Source organism: Limulus polyphemus, unplaced genomic scaffold (assembly GCF_000517525.1).
Source record: "Limulus polyphemus unplaced genomic scaffold, Limulus_polyphemus-2.1.2 Scaffold311, whole genome shotgun sequence".
Lineage (NCBI taxonomy): Eukaryota > Metazoa > Arthropoda > Merostomata > Xiphosura > Limulidae > Limulus > Limulus polyphemus.
This window is the reverse complement of record NW_013665921.1, coordinates 383,990-395,248: the sequence shown is the minus strand read 5'-3', so window position 1 is coordinate 395,248 and position 11,259 is coordinate 383,990. Positions and strand designations below refer to the sequence as shown.

Here is an 11,259-nt window from a genome sequence, read left to right as displayed (position 1 = left end):
CTGCTATTTTTTGTCTATGCGTTCAATTTAATTTCAGCATCAGATTTCTAATTACCATAATAGATGACAAAAAAATAACAAAGAACAGAATTGAAATCAGATGAATAAAACCATCAAATATTCGACATCATGGAGCAAATACGGGTAAAACTCCGGCCGAAAAGTGCCAAAGGCGCGTACGTAGTTTTACCACCACGATATAGCATTCATTGCGTAATACAAAGTTATTTTAAATGGTTAGCCGAGCAGATAAGGTACACCTCTGATCACTTCAATATCTGAGTAACTAATCGTACTTTACTGATTTCATAATAAAAATGTCACTAGAGTAAGTTATAATCTAGCTTATTCTGAAACATACAGCTATACAAATTTAACCTCCAAATAACATATATATATTTTTAGATTAATTATTTCATGTTCAGCGCCCCCAGTGTGTGATACTCTAGAGTTGTAAACTGGAACTTATAATTACTATAATAATATACACGTACTAGGTAAAGCGAGTATAATTACGGAACGTATTTTGACAAATTATATATCTGTCTGTTGGTGCAAGCAAAGTATACCATATTTTTTCACGAGATAAAAATAAAGCTTCTGAAAACGCATAACCTAAAAATGTTTAATAAATCTTTTCAGTTTATACACTTTATCAAGGGGATGGATTATTATATTACCAAACAAAAGCGTAAGTGTCCCAAAAAATTCGGTAACTAAAATTATCCTAGATTATATTTTTATACGTTTATGACATATAGAACTGATAAACAAATAAAAGTCAAACTAGCGTGATAATGCGTAAAAACGTTAATTTTATAATGAAAATGCGCAATTTTCTTAAAACTGTGAAACATGTTCTCACCCGTGAAAATTGGCGAGTTTTGTTATTGTACAATTATTGAAATTAACACTAAGTATCTTGCATCCAAATGCGTAAAATGTAGTTTATTAGAAAATAGTATTGACCTTTTAGCAAACAATAAGATGCAGAATGAACCCAATCGTAATAGCAGGGGTTAGTGACTCTTTTGCTATACAACTTTTTGGTATTTTCAAATAATTCACCTCCATTTAAGTTTTAGAATTTCACAGTAAGCCCCCCTGCTCAGAAGCTCATCGGCGAGTCTGAAGACTTATAGCACAAATATACCATTATGCCGCTCTGTGTTCATTAACAAAGAAACAAATCTTTCAATAAGCTTGCGGACTTACAGTGGTATGTAGACTTTTCTTTAGATATATACGGCCTTTTCTCTTAGTTGTGCTCCCCAGTGGCACATCGGTATATCTGCAGACTTATAATGCTAGAAACCGGTTTTCGATACCCGTGGTGGGCAGAGCACAGATAGCCCTTATGTAGCTTTGTGCATAATTAAAAAAACAAACAAACAAGTAACTATTTTCAATATATTATCTAATTTGTACTTCTACGTGGCAGGACCATAACCAATAATTCCTGAAAGTCTCATGGCTAATAGCGTTTGGGAATTAGGCACTGAGGTAGTAATTAGTAGTAAGGGAAAATCGAAATGGCTGTAAACTTGTACAAATGGGAATTAATTAAAGTAAGAGATCTTAGGATCCCTTTGGGGCATACCAAAGAACACCTGGATGTTTCATTATGATCAAAAGTTGGGGAGTTGAAAAAGTTTGTTACGGATAGATTATTTCTTCATGTTATAAATTTCGAACTTTTGGTCTTAATAAGCTCAAAAATATATTCTCTAAAAAAATATATCATTTGAGTTAAAATTGTGGTTATTATTGATAATGATATGAATGATAATATATAGAACATTTAGAATATATCTATACAGCAGTTGCTTAACATTGACAGTTTATTACATTTGCTTTAGAGTGTGTTCTTCTATATTCACACAGAGCGTCGTGAGATCTAACCAACTCAGTGACCTGAGTTACTCCTCAATCTATGTATTTGGCATCATCGTGAAATGTTTACTCAATTATATTTAAAGGACTTCAAATTATTACAGAAATCGAAATTGTATTTTTTTTTAAATTAAAGCAACGTTCAACATAATTCCTAAAATAACGGGCCTGGCATGGTCTGGTGGTTAGGGTGCTCGACTCGCAATCTGAAGGTCGCGGGTTCGAATCTCCATCATCAAATTTGTTCACCCTCTCAGCCGTTGGGTCGTTATCACGCGACGGTCAATCTCACTATTCGTAGCCCAAGAGTTGGCGGTAGGTAGTGTTGACTAGCTGACTGTTAAATTAGGGATGGCTAGAGCTTAGATAGCCCTCGTATAGCTTTGCGCGTAATTTAAAACAACAACAACCTAAAATAATACAAACCAAAAGGGGTTACTGCTTACACATTATGAAATACGTTTTTTTTGTTTTGTTTTTGTCAATAGGTATAATATTACACAGGTAGCTTTTGGGTAATATGCAGCAATTTATAAAACGAATTATTTCCGCAACCAATTAAAACGGTATTAGCATGTTCCACTAGTCACTTTTTCGGGTGAAGTTTGTTGTAGTTATCTTAAAGTTCAGTCGATATTTGCCTTGCCTACCTGTATTCTAATCGTTATATGTAAAGATGTTTCTTCTACAATGGATCCGCAACTCTTAGCTGTGAACGCGCGTTATAAAAGTGAGAGCTAATCCCGCTATTCGGTTAAGAGTAGTCATGTAGGCGGTGGGTGTTGCTGATTGATTGCTTTCCTTTTGGTCAGCCTTTTTAAGTTAGGGATGAATACCTAAAACTTGGAGTCTCTTGGCCTGACCGTTTTGTCGATGAGTCTCATAAAGTGACGTTTAGGTTGAAGATATAGAGTATTATTTTACATGCATAGAAGAAAACAGTTATTTGCCTATAAGTATTTACTAGACAGTTGTCATGCTTATAAAGCCTAATTATTTAACGCTAAGTACAGGGTTTCAATATCCCTTGGTAAGCGTAGCACAGATAGCCCATTGAGTAGCTTTGCGCTTGGCAACAAAAAAAGGTTGTTAAGGTTGTTAATGAACGTCATTTTAAAATCAGTGGGCAAAAGATATGTTTATTTACATTACTCGTTGATAAATGTTTAGCTTATCAAGACTTCTGCAGTGAACGCTTCTACCAAAAGATTAATCATGGTCGTAGAAATACTTCTGTGATTTCCAGGTAATTCCCTAGAAAAGTGCTACAGGATTCAGTTTAAACATTGTTGTATAGATCCGCCCTGTTTCGGGTAACTAAAGCTAGTAAAGGTCACTCACTAGTCTTCACGTTGTGCTTCATTGATTCCCACGTGATCGGGTTTGCTGGTGAAAGGGAGACCGGAAGCAAAGATGGCTGGGTTTCAGTAATTTCTTTGCCACCCTATTCCAACATTGTCAACTAACCCTCGCGATGTGATTCATTGTCAGTTGCTAACAAGGTATCAACTTGTGTGGTCTTCCCACCGAAAGGACAGCTCAGCAGAGGTCAAAACCATAGTTTTATATTCTTACCTATATATCTAAGTCCATAGAACTTAAGTAGCATGTCCATCTGTATTTTATATCGCATGTTTAACTTGTTTCCATGGTAGCTTGTTGATGATGAAATTCTTAAAAAGCGTGACAAAAGATATCTTTTTTGTTATAGCCGCGTATATTTATATTTCTAACTTTTCACCAATTTAACTAAAATGACTAAATCCTAACATGGGCGTCAGCAGAAAATTTTCCAGGGGGGGGGGGTCAAAGTAGTGTGAAATTGTGAATTGAATAAATATTCATATGCATATACTGGATGAATAAAGAAAGAATTATGTTTCTTATATTCCAGTTGGGGGCAGGTGCTTCCTCTTGCCCCTCCCTTCGGACGCCCATGAATCCTAAAATGTTCGATGATTTTCCACGTTTAAGATGTCCAATTACCCCAAAGAAGATGAATTATGTAGAATATTTGGTGAATTGTGAACAATGATTACTAATTAATTATAAGATGCATATCGACCCTATCTTCAAAATGCTACGTTTAAGGAAAAGTTTGTGGTGGGAAAGCTAATATTACTTTGAAACAAAAATATTCTGTTTTACCAAAAACTGAAATTAAATAACTGATTATCAAAGTAATTACCGAATTTCAGTATTGCGAATTGTCTCTAGTTTTTGACAGAAATAAAGGGTTCTGATGTTTGAATAGGTGGTGCCAAAGAAAACCTAGGTATAGGGCAAGACTAATTATTATAATAAGTAAATTAACAACATTTTAACTAGATTTAGTACAAGTCTTTGTGGATATGCATATTAATCCGATTAAGAAAGTAGGACATAAAGCACTTTTCTGAGTTGTGCAGTTCTAATCGCATCAAACTTTGGCTTATCAGAACATTTGGCGACAATTTACTATTTGAATTATTCAGCATGATGCCACTAAACCCAACTTACCAAATTATGTTAGTCACATGCTTCATTTAAAGTCACGAGCACATATCTGTTTGCTTGTAGTTAAACGCAAAGCTACACAGTTACCTATCTGTGCACTGCCTACCACGAATATCGAAACCCAATTTTTAACACCGTAAGCTTTTAGACTTACCGCCGAGCCACTGGGAACGGTGGGGGGTGGGGAGGGCGTGATTAATGACATCGCGAGTATATTCTCTCAGCACTGATTTGTAAATGAATAAAGACAGAGGTTACGAACACTCTGAATGTGCTGATTTTACCGCGAAGGAGGAGAGCGAGCATAATTTATATTTTAAGCAGTAACCATCCGCTGAAATTATGAGTTCATAATCGAGGTTATATTTTTGTTGACTTGCTTTGAAGTCGTGAGTTTTGTACATTTCGGTTTAGGTTTATTGACTTGAATTTTTTTTGTTGGTATATCCATTCACTTTTTAAAGGCTATTTTTGAGTGTGCTTGGGTAATTTATCAGTTTAATACCGAACATAACTTTTCAAACACTTTTGTAATTCTTCAAGGGTTCATTATATACTTGTCATATATGGATTATTTGCTTTTGTATGTTGTGTTCTTTACCTCTGTATGGTTTAACATTTTTATTGTATAACTTTTTGTCTTTGTATTAATATAATCCTCAAGCCATGGATGTATTCGTGACAGCATTGCACTAAGGAATGGCCCCCCCAGCGGTATGTCTGCGGACTTACAACGCTAGAATCCGGGTTTCGATACCCGTGGTGGGCAGAGCACAGTTAGCCCATTGTGTAGCTTTGTGCTTAATTACAAATAAACTAAGGGATGATCGAGGACTTACCGTGAACCAAAGGACGGGTTCTCATGAGGTCTGTTTTTGGATCTACTTGGAATTTCAGTCACTGGAACACTCACGACAGCCTGAACTACCTTTGTAGATTAGTCCTCCAAGACTTTTTCCTTAAGTGCCAGTCTGAACTAGGCAGTTGTTGCCCATTTCAACTTTGTTTGTTCAGCGTGAAACACTAGGTTGCACAACATTTGTCCACAAGTTTAGCGCCATCTGATGATAAATAAGATAACTATAATACATGAGGTATATGAGTCGGTAGAGTTTCAAAGTCTTTCGACTAACATATTGATAACATCCAAATAGCCAAGCAGAATGCATTTAATATAATACCCATGTTAACGCTGTCTGAACTTGAATTTAACTGCTTCTGAAATATATACCAAGTTAAAATTAATCAGTTTACGTTTTGATATTTACTGCTAACAAACGCTTGACACACTGATTATGCTTTTGGGAAACTTACTTCATTTGTTGAATTAACATATTTTCAAAGTTTCACAACAGTTGGGTATCGTAGCAGTGTTGTTTTTTTTTTGGGGGGGGTTGGGGGATAACTTGCTGCGGCAAACAACATTTATGTTTATGGAAATACATCTGAGAAAATTGGACAATGTAGTCTTCTTGTTGAACAAAAATATAATTAAATAAAATACACTTTTCGTTGTTAAATTAGCATCTTACTGTTAAATTTCAACACTAATATAACGTATGACCATCCAAATTTCAAATCCATAAGCTAAATTTATCATTATGTATTAATGTGGAGTACGCTAATTCACAGAGTTCAGTAAAAGTAGTTAATAAAACCTTATATTATTCTTAAAATATTCTAGACAATGCAAAAAGTTTTAAATTACGACAGCGTGTCTAATTACGTCCTCAATAATATAGTAAATGTTCAAACTGATGAAACATTAAGAAACGTAGATTTAGAGCCGAATAATAAAATACATAAAATATATTTTTTCTTGTTCATTTTAGTGTTTGCCCAGAGCAATACTCTTCAAAGTGACCATCGACATCGCAAAGGTGTGGTTCTCTCCAAGATAATTCGCTCTAATATTCCTGTCAAAAATGGCGTTATACATCTTATCGAAGCACCTCTTATGTTTATCAACATCACCATCCTGGAATTTCTTCAACGAGAAGCGGACGGGAGATTATAGTAAGTATAACACTATATAACTGACGGATTTTGGTAAATAAAGTACTATATAACTGACGGATTTTAGTACGTATAACACTATGTAACTGATGGATTTTAATAAGCAAAGCACTATATAACTGACGGATTTTAGTAAGTATAACACTATGTAACTGATGGATTTTAATAAGCAAAGCACTATATAACTGACGGATTTTAGTAAGTATAACACTGTATAACTGACGGAGTTTAGTAAGTATAGCACTATACAATTGACGGATTTTAGTAAATATAACATTATATAACTGACGGATTTTAGTAGTATAGTACTATATAATTGACAGATTTTAGTAAGTAAAGCACTATATAACTGACGGATTTTAGTAAGTAAAGCACTATATAACTGACGGATTTTAGTAAGTATAGCACTATATAATTGACAGATTTTTAATAAGTAAAGCACTATATAACTGACGGATTTTAGTAAGTATAGCACTATATAATTGACAGATTTTAATAAGTAAAGCACTATATAACTGACGGATTTTAGTAAGTATAGCAGTATATAACTAACGAAATTTAGAAAGTATAGCAGTATATAACTGATGGATTTTAGTAAGTATAACTTCGAACCCTAATATACATTTATCCCATTATTTTTGTTAGGACAACTTAAGCTGTAAAAATACATTTTCTGTAAGCTCTTCTGGTCTTTTCCACAGTTGTAATCCGAGGTTCGATGCCCAACAGTAGACAGAACTCAGATAGACTTTGTTCACACACCTCACCCTTTTTCGAATATAGATATAACTTAATGAGGGAGGGGGTGGGGGTAAATAAACTACAATTAGATAGAACTGGTGGTTCATAACTGCATATGTTATACGAGTGATGCTTATGAAGAATTCACCGATCTGTTAAAAAATTAATTATTTTTTTATATAACAAAGAAACCATAGATTGTTTAGATATTCTTATCTAATTAATAATTATGTCCTTACCGTTATTACCCACTGCATGATAGCATACGTTACTGCAGAAATTCAGTAGAAAGCTGGACTGGCACAAACTCTTTTCCCGTCTCTCCATTTCATTACTACTGTTTCCATCATCAGTTTTTAGTGTGAAAAATGTATATGTTAAAAGCTTCATCTACCTTTTGTTTCAGTGCACTATTCTGCGTTATACTGTAGTGTGTCACGTTTGGCTATGCCAAATTCAAAAATCAATAGCAAGTTATATTTCAAGCTGTTACCGATTTAATTTGATTCAATGGTATTTTTGGCCCGGCATGGCCAGGTGGTTAGGGCACACAACTCGCAATCTGCGGGTCGCGGGTTCGAATCCCCACCAAACATGCTCGCCCTTTCAGCCGTGGGGGCGTTAACAAGTGACGGTCAATCCCACTATTCGTTGGTAAAAGAGTAGCCCAAGAGTTGGCGGTGGGTGGTGATGACTAGCTGCCTTCCCTCTAGTCTTACACTGTAAAATTAGGGACGGCTAGCGCAGATAGCCCTCGTGTAGCTTTGCGCGAAATTCAAAAACAAAACAATTAATGGTATTTTTAACGTCTTTTTACTCACTGCCAGGAACCCCTTCCTTAGGGATCCAGAAATCAAATAATCATACTGCTAGCAATCTGGTTCTATATTTTCTTGAGATAACATAGGTGTTTCCTTTATTAAGTTTTCAGTTGAATTTGTTTTAGCTTTCCAAAAATGTATCCCTAACTTAAGTTTTAACTAAAGGTGTGATAAAGTAGTTTTAAATGTACTCTTTAAAAATTTTTGATGTGAAACATCTTCATTATCTACTCTCTCGTCATATATCAGTGGAAAGAATGTGAATAATTAGATATCGTATCTATAGTGTTTTGAGTCCGTTTTACTTTACCACATAGCAACCTAAGTTAATTTGGCCATACCACAGATTCTCTTTTCAATTTCACCTCTGGTGAAAAAGAAAAGATATCTTTAACATGTATATTTATACAGTAATTAAATATTGGTTGAAATAAATAAATATAGGTTTTACTGTACACAGTTCCTAGTTGTAGATTCTGGACTTTATCTATTGTTTAAATCATACGGTGAAAGCTTTCTCAAGTAAACAGAGAAATGTATCACTTGTTACTTCAGTTTATGCATGCACGTGTCAATCTAAGGTTAATTCAGTTTATACATACACCTGTCAATCTCAGGTTACTTCAGTTTATCCAGACACCTGTCAATCTAAGGTTACTTCAGTTTATGCATGCACCTGTCAATCTAAGGTTATTTCAGTTTATCCATGCACCTGTCAATCTAAGGTTATTTCAGTTTATCCATACACCTGTCAATCTAAGGTTACTTCAGTTTATCCAGACACCTGTCAATCTAAGGTTACTTCAGTTTATGCATGCACCAGTCAATCTAAGGTTACTTCAGTTTATGCATGCACCAGTCAATCTAAGGTTAGTTCAGTTTATCCAGACACCTGTCAATCTAAGGTTACTTCAGTTTATCCATGCACCAGTCAATCTAAAGTTACTTCAGTTTATGCATGCACCAGTCAATCTAAGGTTACTTCAGTTTATGCATGCACCAGTCAATCTAAGGTTAGTTCAGTTTATCCATACACCAGTCAATCTAAGGTTATTTCAGTTTATCCTTACACCGGTCAATCTAAGGTTACTTCATTTTATCCATACACCTGTCAATCTAAGGTTACTTCAGTTTATGCATGCACCTGTCAATCTAAGGTTACTTCAGTTTATCCATACACCTGTCAATCTAAGCATTCGAACATATTTAAATTCACAAAAAAACGTGAACTTTGGCCAGTTTACTGCTGTTTGTTTTCACCTCATACAAAGAACAAAAATAAATTTTCATGCTTCCAGTTAGAAAATATACAAAAATAAAAAAAATCCTTTCCAGTAACTTTCTACTAACTAAGACACCTAATTTATGAATCATGAATTTCACCAACTTTAGAGATAAAAACATTGGTAAATCATAACCTTTACGAGCTTTTTGGTTTAGCTTTTCGTATTAACCTTCACAGCTCATATCAGCAATCACGTGAACATAATATAAGAATATAAATTCAACTATTGCCTCTTTATATGCAAATCATGAGAAATATTAATGGTATTCTATATGTATGGTTACAGCTTGCAGGGAAGTTTAGTTTATGTGTAAGTTATACAGAGCAGAATTTGCAATGAAAACTATATTTTCAATAATAAGAGAAATGAAAAAGAAATTTATTATTTCTAAAAAAATATGTTATTGTCAGAAAATTACTGAAACTAAGCTATTAATTTGATAAACAAAATAGCTGAAAAACTATAAATGATTAAACCGTTCAAGTTCTTACATGATCTGCATAAACGTTGTAAAAATATGACTGTATAATTTGTTGCTAGTAATTGTCACAAATTCAAATATTTTAACGGGTAACGAAGCTGCCTTTATATAATCAGTTACGGAGTCCAAACTCTTTTCTTTCTCGCTTGATATTGTGTGAGGAAGATGTGAAAAGTTATTAGTTAGTATTTTAAGACTGTTTTTCTATAGATGAATGGATTTCTGAGATTTCAGACCATTAGTCCACTGGTGTTTATTGAGGAACTAATCACACTTCTAATGACAAATTGATTACTATAATACACAATAGCGCCATCTTTAGGCAGTTAATGCAACTTTTCTAATCTCTCAGTAGCGTTGATATTGTGTTCTAGCAATTATTTTGCCAATACATTAAACTAACCCACTGAGTCTCGTACTACTCGTATCCATAAAACTAAGTTAATTCTATACTTTATATTAGTAATTTACTGGAATGCCCAAACTTTCTGTTAACAGCGACAAATCACAGCCTTCATTACTTGTACAGTGGAGAAAGTGTTTTAATATCAAGAAAAATTTTCTTAACTCTAACAGCAAGATTAGTAATAAGAATGGACATACAGATTGCTGGTTTGAAGTGTTATTGTAAATCCTGAGTTTTGATACAATATTTATATTTGCAGTGAATTCAACCAGCTGGTAAAACACGTCTCAGAGTTCCGAAATGAAATGAGCACTCCCCAAGAAAAAACCGTGTTTGTCCCAACAAATGAAGCCATTCGGCGAATAGACAAATTGAACGACCTGAAAGGGAACATCACAGCTATTACAAATGTAACTGGTTTTGTTTTTCTTTTACCACTAATGACATTGAATGGCTAAGGAACTACTTACAAGTCTAACTGATTTGAAAGGTGCAGTATGTATGTTACGCTCAATCTCAGGATTCATTCACTGGCCGAAAAAATTACCATTTCGTGATTTGAGCATGTCAAAATTATCAAAGGCCGAAATTAAATGTTATTTCGATGTTTGTGCAAATTATTTTGCTCAAATTGCGAAACGTAAAATACCAAATAAGTAAGTAATGAAACTGCAGTAGCTCCAAGCACAATTCGTCAAAACTCCGAAATAGCATTTCATTTCCGTCTTTGATAATTTTAACATGTTCAAATCGCATCCTGGGATCGAGAGTAACACACACAGATATATATATATATATACAGGACATCTAAATTACCAGGTTTCAATAACTATCAGTGGTTTATCTTCTGTCCTAGGTTTTTGTATAATAATGCATACGAAATATGGAAAATAGAAATGTGAAGTGTAATGTAAGTCTCATTAATTTATAAAGTTTAGCTGTTTTTTTATATTTTTTAATATAGACGAAGCCTAATTTTTGAGATAGATCTGTCGTGTGTGTGTTTGCTTTTCTTAGTGTGAAGCCTCAATGCTAAGATAGCGAGAAAATATGATTTGTACTGTCTGAAACCATTTTTTAAGTAGGTGTGTGTGTGTGTTTTTCGTGTTTTAGTTTAAT

General features: G+C 34.1%; 1 protein-coding gene across 1 annotated transcript in view; it reads left to right on the top strand.

Moving 5' to 3' along the window:
- The window catches only part of LOC106457281 (fasciclin-1-like), a 99,571-nt gene that overhangs the window by 80,705 nt on the left and 7,607 nt on the right, over positions 1–11,259 (top strand). Inside the window, exons 7-8 of the mRNA XM_022383144.1 lie at positions 6,222–6,405; positions 10,400–10,550. Coding sequence (XP_022238852.1) covers positions 6,222–6,405; positions 10,400–10,550 — 335 coding nt within the window. The remainder of the gene's footprint in view (positions 1–6,221; positions 6,406–10,399; positions 10,551–11,259) is intronic.